The sequence below is a fragment of the Rousettus aegyptiacus genome, unplaced genomic scaffold (assembly GCF_014176215.1).
Source record: "Rousettus aegyptiacus isolate mRouAeg1 unplaced genomic scaffold, mRouAeg1.p scaffold_m13_p_4, whole genome shotgun sequence".
Classification (NCBI taxonomy): domain Eukaryota; kingdom Metazoa; phylum Chordata; class Mammalia; order Chiroptera; family Pteropodidae; genus Rousettus; species Rousettus aegyptiacus.
In genome coordinates, this window is record NW_023416307.1 from 147,720,834 (window position 1) to 147,737,637 (window position 16,804).

The 16,804-nt window shown below is 42.6% G+C and overlaps 1 protein-coding gene across 3 annotated transcripts in view; it reads left to right on the forward strand.

The window, feature by feature from the left end:
• The window catches only part of MLH1 (mutL homolog 1), a 36,002-nt gene that overhangs the window by 17,979 nt on the left and 1,219 nt on the right, over positions 1-16,804 (forward strand). For all 3 annotated transcript variants that reach the window (XM_016123940.2, XM_016123941.2, XM_036219909.1), the window contains 7 exons: positions 1,507-1,877; positions 3,329-3,477; positions 10,152-10,260; positions 12,162-12,225; positions 15,227-15,391; positions 15,909-16,001; positions 16,274-16,387. In XM_016123940.2, coding sequence (XP_015979426.1) covers positions 1,507-1,877; positions 3,329-3,477; positions 10,152-10,260; positions 12,162-12,225; positions 15,227-15,391; positions 15,909-16,001; positions 16,274-16,387 — 1,065 coding nt within the window. The remainder of the gene's footprint in view (positions 1-1,506; positions 1,878-3,328; positions 3,478-10,151; positions 10,261-12,161; positions 12,226-15,226; positions 15,392-15,908; positions 16,002-16,273; positions 16,388-16,804) is intronic.

Sequence of the window (16,804 nt, forward strand, 5' to 3'; positions counted from 1 at the left end):
TATCATTTAATATCCAGTCCATATTCAAATGTCCCCATTGTGCACAAAAGGTCCTTTTATAGTAACTGTGTTCATATCTGTTTCCAGTTCTACTTATTATGTTTGGTTATCATGTCTTTTAGGTCACGTTTAAGTGTCTTGGCTACTAGAAAAGTCACCCTACCCTTTTTTTGTTATTCCTGTTGGCTTATTCTAAAGGTATTCTGTAAAGCGACGTACATTTTGGATTGCCGTTTGCTGCTGCTTAGTGTCATTTAACTTGTCACAGCCCTCCATATTTTCCTTAAACTGGAGATTAGATCTACGAGCATGATTATATTCTAATTAAAAAAATTTTACAGCACTTCTTTGTAGACGATCCCATGTACTTTCTAGCACATCCCAGCAGGAGGCGCATGCTGACGTGTCATTTCGGCAGTTCAGCTGTGACAGCCTGACTCCGTTGTAAAGTTCCCCCATTGATATTTACCTTAACGATTTCACCATTCACTGGGGGCCATTACCTGAATCAGTTATTAGGTCGCAAAATTATGTTTTTCTGATTTTATCATTTTTTTTGTTAATTAACTATAGTTCTTCTCTATAGAATAACTTTTCCTCATTTGTTAGAGCTATTTGATTACTTGAAATAGAGTTCGGACTATAAAGTAAGGATAATTGCTATCTCTTTAATTATCAGTTTACAAAGGAATGAGTCGGTGTTCTAGCAATTTCCAATGACATTCAATGACTTTTTTCTCTTCCGTCTTTTCCTCTCTCGCCTTCTTTCTCTCCCTCCTTGTCTTTTTCTCCTAGTATTTTGTCATAGCTGTTAACAAAGCAGAACAATTTAATTAATTAGAGTCATTTTTCTTTTTGGTGCTCAGATTATCCCATTTTAGACCAATGAAACCTCCTTCAAACTGGCGTTCTTGTCCTTTTGACCCAATTTCATTAGTCTTTGATAGTTTCTTTGTTTCTAGCATGACAAGCTATTTTAGGTTCACTTTGTACCTTCCCAGTTCAAGCCTTGAAATTGGCCGTTTTTCCAAGAAACTCTGATTTATTTTAGTAGTGAATGATATTTAGAAACTTTAATCTGGGATCACGTAGTCCTCGTAGAGCCCGATGGTGGTGAATGTAACTTAATGCCACAGAACTGTACATGTAAAAATGGTTAAATGGAAAATTTTGTGTTATTTATATTTTACCACAATAAGAAAATAAAATCCTCTTATGACAGGGAAAAAAAAAAGAAAAAGAAAAACCCAAATATGAGAACTTTACACTGTTTCCATTTTAATTAGTCTTAAGATCATAAGGGTTTTGCTAAATTTTTGAATTTTATATTTATTTGTATATCTTTAATGTTATACTTTAAATTCAGGTCAGAACTGCTTTTAAAAATAATTCTGTAATGATAAACATAGCAGGTTCTAGCTTCTTTCTCCAATACTGATCCATGTGGGGACCTAGACTTCTATACTTCATATTCTGAATCTTCCTCCTGCCTTCTTTTTGTTACAGACTTTACTGCCAGGTCTTGCCGGCCCCTCTGGGGAGGTAGTTAAATCCACAACGGGTGTGACCCTCTCTTCTACTTCCGGAAGCGGTGACAAGGTCTATGCCCACCAGATGGTCCGCACAGATTCCCGGGAACAGAAGCTCGATGCCTTTCTGCAGCCTGGGAGCAAGGCCCTGTCCAGTCAGCCCCAGGTCGTTGTCCCAGAGGACAGGACAGATACTTCTAGTGCCAAGCAGCAGGATGAGGAAATGCTTAAAGTCCCAGCTCCTGCTGAAGCGGCTGGCAAGAGTCAGAGCTTGGAGGGGGTGGCACCAAAAGGGGCTTCAGAAACGTCAGAGAAGAGAGTATCCTCTCCTAGTCTGGGCAACCCCAGGTATGGCCTTTGGGAAAAAATGGAACTTGCCCCTTTGTTCTTAGCTAAAACTGTCTCAAACTTGGATGTTTCGTGAACCGCTTGCATCTTCCCTGTGCCTGACTTGGCCTCTGCCTCCAATGGGACAGTGCTGTGGCCTTGTCCACTGTCTGCCTTTGGCCATGTCTTGAGAGTCACCCATCACAGTGGCCTTTGAAATATCTCAAATGTCCATGATTCCAAGTATTAAATACATCGGGAAAAAATCAAAAGATTTGCCCTTTGTTTTTAGTAAAGTAGTTTGATAAACCCTCAACAGCGGAAGTGGCTAGAGCAGGGAACCTAAAATACCTGGAGGATTCTCTTTCATCCTACTCAAAGCTGCTTTCATTCCTTTCAAGAAGAGCACGCTTCTCATTCAAATTATGAAACTCCCTGAAGCACATGAGCTAGTGGTGAGCGAGGGTAGAGAAAGAGGGCAGGAACAACAGAAATAATGACTGTCATTTAATTTTGAGCCTTTCCAGTATCCATGTGCAGGTTCTTGAAAGACACCCCACTGAAATCTGTGAGGCGGATGTTCATCGTTTAATGGGTTCAAGGTCCTGTACCTGCAGCTCAGGGTGAAGTCATCTGCCCAAGGCTGCACATCCATTGGTGACTGACCACCGAAACCCTGGCACTAACTGGCCATTGGAACTTTGATGAGTTACTTAACTCTGGTTTGCTTATTTCCTAGTCAGTCTAGCCAGATGACTTCTAAGGATTTTTCCTCAAAGAATAATAATGGATGCTAACATTTACTGAGCGTTCACTATGTGCCAGGTACTTTACATACGTTATCTCATTTCATGCTCTTAACAGCCTCTGCGGGAAGTGTTACATTTCTGTTTATCATTTGGGGAACTAACACCACAAGCCTCCTTTGTCCATTTAATCTCAAGCGCGCTTTCCCTCACATCCCCATCATCCTAGTATGGTACCCTGTTTTGTTTTTTTCATAGCATTTATTGTTACTTAAAATGATCTTTTTTCTGTTGCTGTTTGATTCCCCACTAGAAAGTAAGCATCGTGAGGGTAGGCACCTGGACTGTCTTGTTCATGGCTGTGTGTAGTTGGTATTATAATGGTATCTGGTGGATAGGAAGATGGAAGACCGAATAAATGAGACTTGGCAAAGTCATTTCACTTGCTGGAGGCCCTGCTGCTCCACGGAGGCACGCTGGACTCCAGGGTATGGCTGTGTGTAGCCGCAGGCTGCTGGGACCTGCGCGCTGTGACGTAAGCAGTGTGTCGCAGAAGAGACCGATCTTGCTGGCCTGCCACCAGCACAGGATCCCTCCCCAGTTGGGCAGAGCCAGCACGGAGAGGCTGCCCTTTTCTGCAAGATGCAATACACAAAATTTGGCTCAATTCAGAAAATATATTTTTAAAGAATAGTAATATCTGCTACTTCCTTATCTTTATTGCAGCAAGAGACACCGGGAAGACTCTGATGTGGAAATGGTGGAAGACGAGTCCCGAAAGGAAATGACAGCAGCTTGTACCCCCCGTAGAAGAATCATTAACCTCACCAGTGTTCTGACTCTCCAGGAAGAAATTAATGAGCGGGGACATGAGAGTACGTAAGTGCCAAGGTCTCTTGGGGACTCCAAGGGCCTGAACTGGTAATATTCAGTTTTTGGAAATGCAGAAAATATTCAAGTTAAGATGGCCATGGCAGTGTGCTAAGCAAACCTCCATTCCTTTACTAACCCACAGCAGCAGCAACAGCTTAAGACAGTTTTCAACTGGGAGAGATGGGAAAAAAATAGTCTCTGGTTTTAATTAGAATCAATCAGTGTTCTCATTAAACCATGGGAGTGAGAGTAAAGCTGCCATTTAAATAACCATCAGTTTATTACTTAGCTTAAAGCAGCGTAAAGATCAGCAGAATTCTAACCCGGTGCCGTTGCTGAAGATGCGCAGACTTTGGGGGCACTGCCACTTTCGTGTCACCTTAGACTCGTGACCTAGCCTTTCTGTGCCTCAGTTTTTCCTCATCTGCAAAATGAGATTAATTTTACCCTTAAAGATTAATGTACTGATTAGAGATAAAATGTAAGTACAACACTTGTTGCAGAGTAAAGAATCAGTAGATACTTTTATATCCTGAAGACAGAGTGATAAATCCATTATCATCTTCCTCACAAATAGCTTTTCTGAACACCTGAATGGAAGACTCCATGTTGGTCCCCATTACTTCAAAACTAACTAAATGGTTTTAGGACATAAAAGGGGCCAGTCACCTCCCAGGGACTGGGATGTGTAACAGCAGCTTGTCCCTAACAACAATTCTCACCCTGCCCGAGGAGTCATACGTCGTGCTCCAAGTGTAGACATCACGGCTCCAGGCTCCCGAGGGCAGCTCGGCACTTGAATCTCACGGGTTAGCCCTCGCTGCCCCGCTTTGCATCGACAGCACATTTCTTGAGTAACATAGTTACATTTCAACACTGCTTTATAATGTGTCTTAAAATATGACAGCCTGGGTTTATTTAAAGGAAATGGGTAGCCAAGGAGCAGTTGAGTGCGTTTCCCACTAATTCTTAACCTTCTAGAACAGCTGCTCTGACTTGGTGGCCTATTACATTTTCTCTGTCTCAGTCACCACTTGTTTGAATGAGTTCAGGAAGGCCTTAATTCCTTAATTCGCCTTCCTTGCTCATTCTTTCTTTTCTTAGCACTCTGGGCCTTTGTCTGCATGTAGGGGGAAATGTAGGTGTCTCTATCACTGGGAAGGGTAAAAACTTCCTGTGACTAGGGTCTTGCCGGTTGTGGAAGTAGCTGCCAGTTGACTTCTGATTTTTGTTTCCACGAAGACTTGCTCTGGTTGCTCTTTCCCTCGGTTATTGGCTTTCAAGCTGGGAACTTTTAAAACCATTTAAAATAAGAAAGGTGGGCTGTTACTTGATTTATTTAGCAGTCTTCCTCACAGTAGTTTTAGTGGAAGACTCCCTTAGATTTGGAATTTACTCAGTCTTCTTTAAAGTTTTGTCTCCCTTATGCAAAGCAGGCTATTTTAAGTTAAAATTTCAATTAGTTTCGGAATAGGTGCAAACTGTTTTCAGTGCGATATAAAAATAACCTGTGTTATGTCATCAGGTTCGGAGTTCATTGCTGAGGCTGATGATGAATCTAAATCTTCTCAAGTTGTATATTCTTAGATGTTATCTCATTTAATTCTAGAATAGTCTTATAAAAGAGAAAGCAGATGCCGTTGTCTCTGTTTTAAAGGGGAGGAAATGAAATGGAGGGTGGCAGAGAGGACAGATTAGCTGGAACATCCCCGGAACCTGCCTTGTTGAGGGTGGCTTGTTCCCGCATGGCCTGCACTCAGGGACGCCAGCCCAATACTTAGATGCCAAACTAGATCACCTGGCTGCGCAGGACAAGCACACCGTGTGGTTCTGATCCCGGACACTGTGGCTGGCCTAGGGTCTTGTGGAGGGAGCACTTCCTTTGGAGCCAGAAGAGCTCTGCGGAAGCTCCTGCCGGCGGCACCATTCCTGAGCCAGCTGGAAGTCTGTTCACCTTTTGGGGCATCATTTTCCTGCTCTGTAAAGTGAAGCTGCTTCTACAGCCCTTCCTGGGCTGTTGTGATGAACACCTGAGATACCGCGCACATACTCTTTAAGCTTCAAGCCTCTGTTCAGGGGAAGGGAACTCCGCCTTGGGTCTTCCACCCTGGCACTTGGTTTCCAAGCATAGGCGGGGGAATCTTGCTGTCTTTGAGTTGAATGCTGTACAAGGATTTCTCTGAAACTCAGAGTAGGTGATGTGGGCCACTCATCTTAATAGCCCAAGAGCTTGGCTGCTCCACCATAGACTTGTGCCCCTGGCCCAGAAGGAGGTAAGAGGTACTTTCCTTGTGACAGCTTCTTAGTTGCACTTACCCGTGTGGTTATTTAGTCAGCGTACTGCGTGTCCATGCAGGGGTCTTGTCTGTTGAGCTCACTGGCTCACCCTTGGTGCCTAGCGCAGTGCCTGGCATGTGGCATTTGCTCAGTAAGGAGTGAGTAAATGGTTGAGGAGCCTGGGAAGGGAAGCCCTAGAATCTTTATTTTGAAGAGAAGACAAAGTTGAACTCTCAGGCAGACAACTCTCTTATGTCTGCTGAAATTACCCATTCCTGGTGGGCACGCTTGAGACCAACAAGTGAGATTAATTTTTGGCCCAGGCTCCAGTCAGGTGTTCCATGGAATTGGGCTCATTTCGGATTAGTGGTGGTTGAACTTGCTGCTGCTCCCATAATTTTGGTCTGTCAATTAATGAGGATAAGGAATGTCCTAAGTTATTTGCTGACATTTAAATATCAAAGTGTGCTTAACATTTTATCCACAATTTTGCTATATTTTCTTGGTCTTTGGTCAACACTCCTGGGTCTAAATGTACAAATGGATATTGTTTGTCAGCAGATGACTGTTTCTTTGTACATGAAATCCATTCAGCAGACATTTGTCCAGTATCTTCTCAGGTCAGAAGGTGCCCTGCTGAGCCTTGAGGCAGAACGTGACATGGATGAGCCGTGACCCCGTGTTCACGTGCCATAGTGTTGTGGGGATTGTCAGGTAAACTACTGGCTGCAGCCTAAGGTAGAATGATACTGTAACCGCGAGAGCCCAGGCGAGTCTGCCTGGGAGGGCTTCTTGATCATCTCAGGCTGCTGTCTGGCGCCCAGCAGGGCGCGGAGCTTCTAGTCTGCAGGTGGCTGCCAGGCACCAGAGGACTGGTCACCCTTGCCCGGGGTTTGGCTTTACTTGCTGCTCCTTGGAAAAGCCTACTGGGACCCAAGGCCTCCTTCGTGAACTTGGACGTGTGGTCTGGCTTCGAAGCACAGGATTTCGTCCCATTCTGCTGCTGGCAGATTGGCAGGGAATGCCCATGGAGTTCCAGTGCTGTGCGGATCTGCGGGGGAGGAATGAACTGTGGGGCTTCGAGGTCCTGAGAAGAGGCTATGAAGAGGTCCAGGTCCTCACAAAGCCCTGCCTGCCTTCTTGGTTAACTCGCTGCCTGGCTGAAAGAGCCGCCCTGGAAGCCCAGGCCGGTGCGCAGTGCGCGGACACCTCCTCCCTCCGCTGCCGGCCCGGCCGCACTCCAGCAGCTGAGCGTGCCATGGCGGGTCTGCGTGGAAAAAGCTCTGACCCTTTCTCAGTGGATCGCACTGCTTTCTCTTTCCTCCAGTGCCTCCTTATTCAAGAGTATTTGATGTTCTCCAGCTTTTAAAGTAATCATGTTCCTCCTACGCAGAACATCCTGCGGAGACATTGAGTTTCCAGTGGGAACAGAGGGGAATACTTATTCCAAAAATGAAGAAATAGGCTCCTTTTTATAGGGGGAACAGGGAGTGTTGTGGAACTTATGTAACAATATGAGAATTCACTTGTGGTGCCCAGGCTTTAAGAAAAAGTATAGTAAAAATGTCACGAACTGCCTTATTGCTGTCCCCGAGACCCTTGCCCTGCTGTCTCCAGCCCCTCATTCCCCAGCCCCCGTTATGGTGGTAACATTTTTACTTCTTTCATTCATTCAAAAAAAAAAAAAATAGACACACACACAGATAGATTAGTGAATGCAAAATCATATTTGTAAAAGGTGTGTAGGGTGTACAGAAGGAAACAGATGCACACGCGCACAGAGAAACAGAACAGCACCATCGTCTCCGAAGCTCTTCTATCCTTCCCTGTCCCATCCCCGTCTCTTCTCCCTTACGGGTAACTAGACCAAAATTTTGATGATGATTTTGTTTCTGGTACACTTTTACCACCCATATTTGTAGCCCTTAAAAACTTATTAGTTTTCTAAGTTTTAAATTTTATATAAATGCAATTATACTGTATGTTTCTGATATATTTTATGAATTCATATGTATATATATGAATCTTAGGGGTGTGTGTGTGCGTATTCCTAAAATTCATTCATCTTATTATGCTCTGGTTTACTTTTTCTGTGTGATAGATTCCACTTTGTGGCTATCCTGCATGTTTGTTCATTCATTCTGCCGTTAAGGCCATTGGGGCACTCACCTGGCCTCCTCCCTGCCTCACGCCACATCCCTTTTCCCACATGTAAGAGGATCAAGAGCTTGGCGCACACACACACACTGGTTGGGGGGCTCTGCCGCAGGGTATATACTTAGGAGAGTTACTGCTGGGTCATAAAATGACAAATTGTTTTCCATAGAGGTCGAATACATGTACAGTCCCACCAACAATGCGAAGAAGTTGCATTTGCTTCACCTTTTCTCCAGAGTTTGATGTTGTCAGACTTTTTAGTTTGTTGTTCGTGAAATGGTGTCTGGTGGTGGTTTTCATTTGTGTTTCCCTAGTTACTGATAAAGTTGAGTAAGAATATTTCCTCCTCTGTTATGAACCTTTTCAGTTTTTTGCCCATTTTTGGTCTTTTCTAACTGATTTTAGGAGTTCTATGTATATCCTAGATAGTAATGTTACATGGGAATATCTTCCCCCAGTTTAGGACTCATCTAGTATTTTTTTTTTTTTTTAATGAACACTTGTTTTTTGAACAGAAATTCTTAGATTTAATGTAGGCAGATTTTATGAATTGTTGTTTACAGGTTGGCTTTTTTCTCTTACTCAGGAAATTCTTCCTAACTCTAGGAAAATTAAATAAATGCCCTTGTATTGTCTCCTAAAATGTGTGTGCTTAAATTTCTATTCCACTTGGAATTCATCTTTGGTGTATGGTGTTAGATTCACAATTTTCATGTAAATATCTGGTTGTTTCATAATACATTGCTATTGTCAGTTTCTTTGGATTTAGCAAATAATATTTGCTCATAATTCTTTCCCTCCGACCTTTCATGATCTGCTCTAAGCCCATCCATCCTTGGGCGGCAAACTGAGTTTTGCTTTATCTAATTCATCAATATTTCGAAAAGTTTTTTGGTTGGGTTTAAATTCCAGATCGGCTTTTTTTTTTTTTTTTTTTTGAAGGTGTAACTGTCATTTTCTTGGCTTCTACTGTTGCTATTAAAAATACAGGTAGTCTCACTTGTCTCTGAGTGCTTTTGAGATCTCTCTGCTTTACTGTCCTACAATATTGCTGGGTGTCAGGTGTGGCTTTCGTTGGGCTTCGTAGAAGCTGAGGTTTAGTGTCTCCCGTCACTTCTAATGTCCATCCCTTTGTCTCTCTGTGCTATATTCTGGATAATTTCTTCAGATCGACCTTCCAGTTAATTACCTTGCCAACTTTGTCTAATGTGTTAAGTCTATTTTGATTTTTAATTTCAACTATTAAATTTTTCAGTTTTAGAAATTTTATTTGCGTCTTTTGGAACTCTCATCCATCATTTTTGATAGTCCCCCGCTGCTTATTGTTTTAGAACCTCTTACGCATACCAGACATACTTACCTTATCTTCTTTGCCGATATTTCCAGGCTCTGAAACCTTTGCAGATATGATGTCATGATTTCTTCGGCATTCAAATTCTTGGTGCCTCATGTGTTTGTGTGTTTTACAATTTTCGACTGCTAGATCCTGGTACTTTTATCTGTGGGGAATAGTTTGAAGCCTGGATCAAAGGTGAATTTCTCCAGAAGGAATTTGCCTTTGATTCCATCAGGGACCTGGAGGAACAGTCAGCCCTGGAATCTGTTTAAACTAAAATCTACACTTACGGTTTTCAGGCAACCTGCTTAGTGTTAATTCCTGACTGCAAAAGCTTGCGAAGACCAGCTTATGATCACAGATTCTCAGGGATGCAATTTTTTCTTACTCCCAACACCAGGGTTTGAGGTGGGTGGGCAGTTTTGCTCACTGCCCTTTGAAGGGGAGGCATGGGGCAGGTTAGTGGCTCTTTCCCCTCACAGTGAGGGTACAGCCCTTGGGGTCTCAGCTTCAAGTCTTGGAGAAGAGGGCTCCTGTTAGACTCCCCATTTAAAACCATTTGTAGGCTTCCGGTTTTCTCTCTCCACACCTCAAAGCCTGCAAAAGCTAAGGTTCGTGGTTCCTGAGGCTCCTCTGGTGTCTTTGGGTAAAGCTGGCTTCAGAGCTCTCATTACTTCTCTGGCTTCCTGCTTTGTCTTAGATTGTGATTTTTGAATATTCCTGACTCTTTTGGTAGTTCCATAAAAGATTAGTTATGTTTTATTCCTCATTCGTTTTTGTTTTCAGCAAGATGTTTAGTTCAGGCATCTTTGCTTGTTTGTTGTCTCTAGTTCTGGTGCTTGGTGCTTTGGGCTGCAAAGAGGTGTTGGTGGGATGCCAACACTTACCTGTTTTTCTGTTTTCCAGGTCTCCGGGAGATGCTGCATAACCACTCATTCGTGGGCTGCGTGAATCCTCAGTGGGCCTTGGCACAGCATCAGACCAAGTTGTACCTTCTCAACACCACCAAACTTAGGTAAATCAGTGAGCACATGAAAAGAGCAGAGCTCCTAGGAGAATGGTCCAGGAGCCACAGGCACAAAACAACGGAGAGCAGCTTGCCAGAGTCGGAAAGGGCCCAGGCTTTGTAGTTAAACAGATGTGGTTTCAGATTCTAGGCTCAACCATTTACAGTTGACGTGACCATGGACAAGTCCCTTTCCAAAACTGCGTCTGGGATTTCTCATCTGTAAATTGGGATAAACTTGGCAGAGTTTTGCGAGGATGAGAAATGACAGGAGAAGCCTAGTGTTTGGTCGGTGCTCAGTGCTCAGTTAATGTTGGCTGCTGTGAACCAGATGTCGAGGGCTAATGCTGGTAGAAGATTCTAGTATCTGTTGCATGCAACAGGGTACTGTCGGGGATGCAAGAGAAAGAAGACCTGATGCCTCCTTCCTCCTAGCCTCGGGAATATGGCAAAAGCTTACTCTAGCCACCAAATAAACCAGTGGGATTGACGAGCAAGGGAAGGGCGATCCCAGCTGTGCCAATTGCCCGGTGCATAGCCAGTAACATTTCAATTGATTGCTTCCAGGGACCTTGGTGGATGACTCCTGTTGAGTCAAGAACCTGTATCAAATATGTTCTCAGATTGGTAGTAGAGTTGGGAGGGAGCTGCCCCTTCCATCTACGAGACATCACTTGTCCACCGTGGGACCCTTTTCCACTAAGCGCTGCTGTGGCCTCACAGCGCTGCTTGGCCCTGTGAGTGCGGCAGCCACTACGTGTTGCTTGGAGTTGGCCCACGAGATACGAACCGGGTTGAGCTCCCTGACCTAGCAACGGCCCCAGCCCAGCAGCTGGCCCTCGGCGCACGTGCCTCCTCCAACATCAGCACTCATGCCTCCTGGGCTTGGGAACCTTTTGGCGCAGCTCTGTTTGGGGCCCGTTGTCCTTGAGGGTCCTCGGGCTTGTACAGTGAGCTGACTCGTATTAACTTGTTGGGAATTCTGCTCTCCCTGTTTTTTCCCCCAGCATATCTAAGTGCAAGATTTCCAAGCCACAAAATCATGGTTTTGTTCAGGTTGTTTCATATCCCAGTTAAGAATCCAGAATTTCAGCCATTGATGTGAATGGTTTCCCAGTGAGAAGGTAAAGAAACGCAGAGAGAGACCAAGTTCAGAGTGCAGTATCTAGATTCAACTCCTTCATATCCCACTTTACTTACTCTGACCTGAGACAGCTCAGTTACTTTCTGGGTGCCTCAGTTTCCCCACTGTAATGCAGGCATAGCAGGTGCTTTGTCTACTTTGACAAAATGAAAAAAAAAAGTTTTAAACAAGATCTGTATGGTTCAAATTGCATTAAGAACTGTAAAGTAGCATTTATTTGAATTCTATGTTTCTGTGAGTAGTTCAGTATATTCTGTACGTCTCAGCTGCTTTTGGAACGTTGCCAGCCAGTGCTGCATCCTAAAGCACGGAGCAGCACAGTCTCATTCTGCCCTGTGTCCACTCCTCCCTGCCCGCCTCCACGTTCCGTATCTTTTAATGGTGAGTCGTAAAAAATGGGATTTGTAGGATTCTAAGTGGGAAAAGGGCAAGCAAATAAAAACTTAAATGTCATTACAGGGCGTCAGAAACCTTTCATAGCAGCAGAGGAGTGAGGACAGAGCAGGAGTGATCATGAGGCAGAACTGGTCTTCACACTTGAACTTGCGTGGGGGGGGGGGAGCGGTGGGCAACCCAAGCCCTGGCTTCATCGCAGGCCAGGCCGGAACCCAGCTCATGTGGGTAGACTAAAACAGTCCCGCAGCAGGGCAGGACCATCTCCACGTCCTGCTCGTGTTCCGGGGCTTAATTCTCCCTTTGCCCCTGTGGCTGGGCTCTCATGCTTGGATTCAGCTTTTCCTTCAAGTCACTTCATTTTTATTTTCAGTGAAGAACTGTTCTACCAGATACTCATTTACGATTTTGCCAATTTTGGGGTTCTGAGGTTATCGGTAAGTTTATTTCCTGCTTCTCATTTCTGCAATTTCAACAACTGGTTATTTCTGAATAGAATAGTTTTACCTTAGTTGTAAAACTATTAAATTAAATTTTTCTAAATATGCTGAGGATAGTTTCTGTATTATGATTTACATATGGACACAGCTTTAACGATAATAGTTTTATACAAAGCAGAACAGGCATTTGGTAGCCGACTTAAACAATGTTTATTAATTATTATAGAAATTAATATATCTACTTAAGAAAACTTGGAAAGAGATAAAAATAGAAATAAATGTTCTCTAAAGTCCGTGACCTAAACACAGTCCCAGCCAACAACTTTAGTTCATTTCTTCCAAGACTTTTTCATTGCCTAATTTTAGAATTAAATTAATATCATACTACATATTTATGTAATTTCATATTTTCTTTTTTATGTGTGCCATACTCTACAAAAAAGCCTTCTAGAATTTTTATTGGGATCGCATCGAATCTGTAGATCAATTTGGAGAGAAAAATCTTTTTTTCCCCCATTCCCCTCCAGAAAATCTTTTGTTAGATTTATCCCTTAGTATTTCACATTTTTTGATGGTATCGTAATTGGCATTTTAAAAAAATTAACAATTTTTAGTTGCTAGTATATAGAAATACAGGTGTTTTTGTTCATTAATCGTGTATCTTGCACAATCTTAAACTCACTTATCAGTTCTAGTAACTTTTTTATAGATTTCATCAGATTTTCTACGTAGGTGATCATAGCATCTGTGAATAAAGTTTTATTTCTTCCTGTCCGGTCTAATCTGGACGCCTTTTTTTTCTTTCTCTCACTTGATTGCACTGGCTAGAACCGTAGTACAATGTGGAATAAAGTGGCAAGAAGGAAAATCCTTCTCTTGTTCCTGATCTTAGAGAGAAAGCATGCAGTCTTTCACCATTAACTATGCATTCTGCTGTAGGCAGTGGGGTTTTTTTTGTAGCTGCCCATATGAAGTTGTGTTTGCTTAGAATTTTTATTCAAGAATGGGCGTTGAATTTTTTCACCTGCTTTTTCTGAATCTGTTAAAAGATATGGTTTGTCTTTTTTAGTTTGTTAATGTAGTGAGTTATATTGGTTTTCATATATTAAACCAGTCTTGCATTCCTGGGATGAACCTTGCTTGTACCTGATCTAATGTATTACCCTTTTTATATTATTGGAATTGATTTGTTAAAATTTTGTTTGTGATTCTTACATCTGTGGTCATGAATTACAGTATTGGTTTGTAGTTTTCTTGTATTATCTGTGTCAGGTTTTGGTATCAGGGTAATCCGGTCCCTTGGAATGGGATGGTCAGTAGTCCCTCCTTTTCTGTCTTCCGAAAGATTGTAGAATTGATGTTTATTCATTAAATGTTTGGTAGAATTCACTAGTGAAGCCATTTGAGTCTAGAGCTTTCCAAGAAGGGAAGTTTTTAACTAAAAATTCTATTTATTTCATAGATAGAGATCTGTTCAGGTTAACTTTTTTTTCTTAAATCAGCTTTGGTACTTTTTTCTTTCAAAGAATTTGTTTGTTTAGGTTTTCAAATTCATTGGCTTGAAGTTGTTTATAGTATCTATTATTTGAATTTCCGTAGATCTATAGTGATATATAACCTCTCTCATTCTTATTCTTGATAATTTATATTCTCTTTTTACTTCATCAGTTGGCTAGAGGTTTGTCAGTTTTATTGATTCCAAAGAACTGACTTTTATTTCATTGATTTTTCTTTTTTTGATTATTTCATTGATATCTGCTCTTCTACTTCCCTTTCTTCTACTTATTTTAGGTTTAATTTTTTCTTCTGTTTTACATTCCTCACGGTGGAAGCTGAGGTCCCTGGTTTGCAATCTTTCTTTTCTAAGATAAGTGTTAAGTGCTATAAATTTCCCCTAAGTGCCGCTTTAGCAGATTCCCACAAATTTTGATAAGTTGTTTTTATTTTCATTTTATTTTCAAAATACTCTATATAATTTTCTCTTTCTTTTTTTTTTTTTTTTGACCCTCAGGTTATTTAGAAGTATGTTATTTAGTGTCAATTACTGAGGATTTTCTAGAGATTTTATTATTGATTCCTATCATTTGGTCAGAGAACAAATTTGAATCCTTTTACACTTGCCAAGATGTCTTATGGCCCAAAGTACGGTCTATGTTGGTAAATGTCTCATGTGCACGTGGAAAGAATTTGTCTTCTGGTCTTGTTGAGTGGAATGTTCTATAAATGGCAAGTGTATCAGTTGATAGTGATGCTCAAATCTTCTGTGTCCTGGTTTTTTGTCTACTTGTTCTGTCAGTTACTGAGGAAGGGCTATTAAAACCTCCAGCTATAATTGTGAATTTTTCTGTTTCTCTTTGCAGTTCTGTTAGTTTTAGCCTTCATATTTTAAAGCTCTGTTATTGTGTACAAACATTTAGGATTATTAGGTCCTTTTGAATAATTGAAAAATATATGAAAAAATAAGAACAGTGTAACATGTCAAGGGAAAATGTGTGACCACAGTAACCATGTCAGAAAGAGAGAAATGGAAGAAAATTTAGGCATCTTATTTTTAACAATAGATTTCACTCTTCTTCCTATTCAGATAATTTATTTGAAATGTCATTCTGTTTAGCTTATTCACCCTCCCCTTGCTTTAGTCATGGATGAGGCAGTAGAAAGAAATGAATGATCTGCTCGGTGATTTTCTATAAATGTGAAAGTTAGTGGAGTCCTTAAAGCTACACGAAAAGGAAGTGCCTCCTCACGGCCTCACCCATCGCACCTGTTCAGCGGGTTGTCTGTCTGTCACATCTTCTCTGTTGAAGGGCCCACGGGTGAGGAGAAAGAGGTTTTGTGGTACGTTTTGTTATTTCTGTGCAAAGTGTTAGATTGGTGGGTTCCACCTCCTGCTGTGGTCATGGTTTTGTGGCTTTTCTGACACCGGTGTCATGGGAGCTCAGGCTTCATTTGGGCGCCCCGTGAACGCTTGCCGCCCCATGTTCTTGCTGCTCCCCAGGAGCCGGCGCCGCTCTTTGACCTCGCCATGCTCGCGCTAGACAGTCCCGAGAGCGGCTGGACAGAGGAAGATGGCCCCAAGGAAGGACTTGCTGAATACATAGTTGAGTTTCTGAAAAAGAAGACTGAGATGCTCGCAGACTACTTCTCTTTGGAAATTGACGAGGTGTGTGACAGCCATTTTTATGTCTCTTGTATTCTTCAGATAAGAATCGAGTTCTGTAGTTGGTCCAAGATCAGGAGGAGACGCGGCATTTGCATTTCTAGTTACACCGCAGTTTTCTCACCCATTCGTGCCCATTCCTGCTCCGAGGATGAAGGACGCAGGCAGGAGGGAGGGCTGAACCCCACAGCCCCTGCGGGCCACAGTGAATGCGATGCTGCTGAGCCACGCACTCTCCTCTTACCCCTTGATCTTTGGGGTTTTCATTCTTGATATGTTCTTTGGTTGGTGAACACTTCTGAAGAAAAGGTTGTCCTGCTACATGTCAGGACAAAAAGCTCCTTTTAAGTGCTTAGCTCTCCTGTCCCCAGTGTGTAGTCCAGTCATGCACCTGGTCACCAGAATGACAGGTATGAGGACAGTCAGGACCTTGAGGAGGGTCTGTGGAAATGGAATTTATTTAAACTGTAATAGCATTAATTTCTTGTCTTCTCGTCTTGACCTTTTTTCCTGCAAGCAGGAAGGGAACCTGATCGGATTACCCCTTCTGATCGACAACTACGTGCCCCCGTTAGAGGGTCTGCCTATCTTCATCCTTCGACTAGCCACTGAGGCAAGTGATCAAGCCATTAACAAGTATGTGGGTGCTGGGGGTGGGAGGCACAGGGCCCCATCTTTACTTGGAATGATGAAAGTGGAAAGGGTAAAATACCTGAAGGCTCCCTCTCATCCCCATCTACCCGCAAGCAATATTTAGCATTTCCAATTCATAGCTTTAATGCCTAAAAAGTTGCATTTAGCTTTAAAGTCGTGTGATCTCCATTTAGAATGAAGTGTGTTTAAAGTGCATACATATGTTGAGGTATTGAATTCTCTTTGGATCAGGTGAACTGGGACGAAGAAAAGGAATGTTTTGAAAGCCTCAGTAAAGAATGTGCTCTATTTTACTCCATTCGGAAGCAGTACGTATCTGAGGAGTCGACGCTCTCAGGCCAGCAGGTACTGTGCAGGTGCATGGTGGCACCCAGGATGGCATGGGCCCTCACACCACCTTTAGGTGAAACGTGCCCATCCCTAAATTCCTAGGATTTCATTGCACATAAGGTTTCAACACAATGGTCAGCTTTTATTCATGAGTTTTTTCTTCTGCTGGAGATCAGTTAGATAGTGATCCCGCTGTCAACTGTAAAAACACAAGCCATCACAGTAAGACAGGGGAGGTTGAGTTAGATTGTCCAGGGCCAGTGGGTGCTAGCTCCCAGTGTTAGTCCTTAAGTGTAGCCACAGTCCTCAGGTTCCGGGCCAGTCTCCCCAGTCTCTTCTAGCTTTTGCCTTATTCTATGTTTGACCACTGCTTTCCCAAGAAAACGGAGCTGGGCTGAGTGAGGTCAGATGCCAGCTTTTCTCATGGAAGGT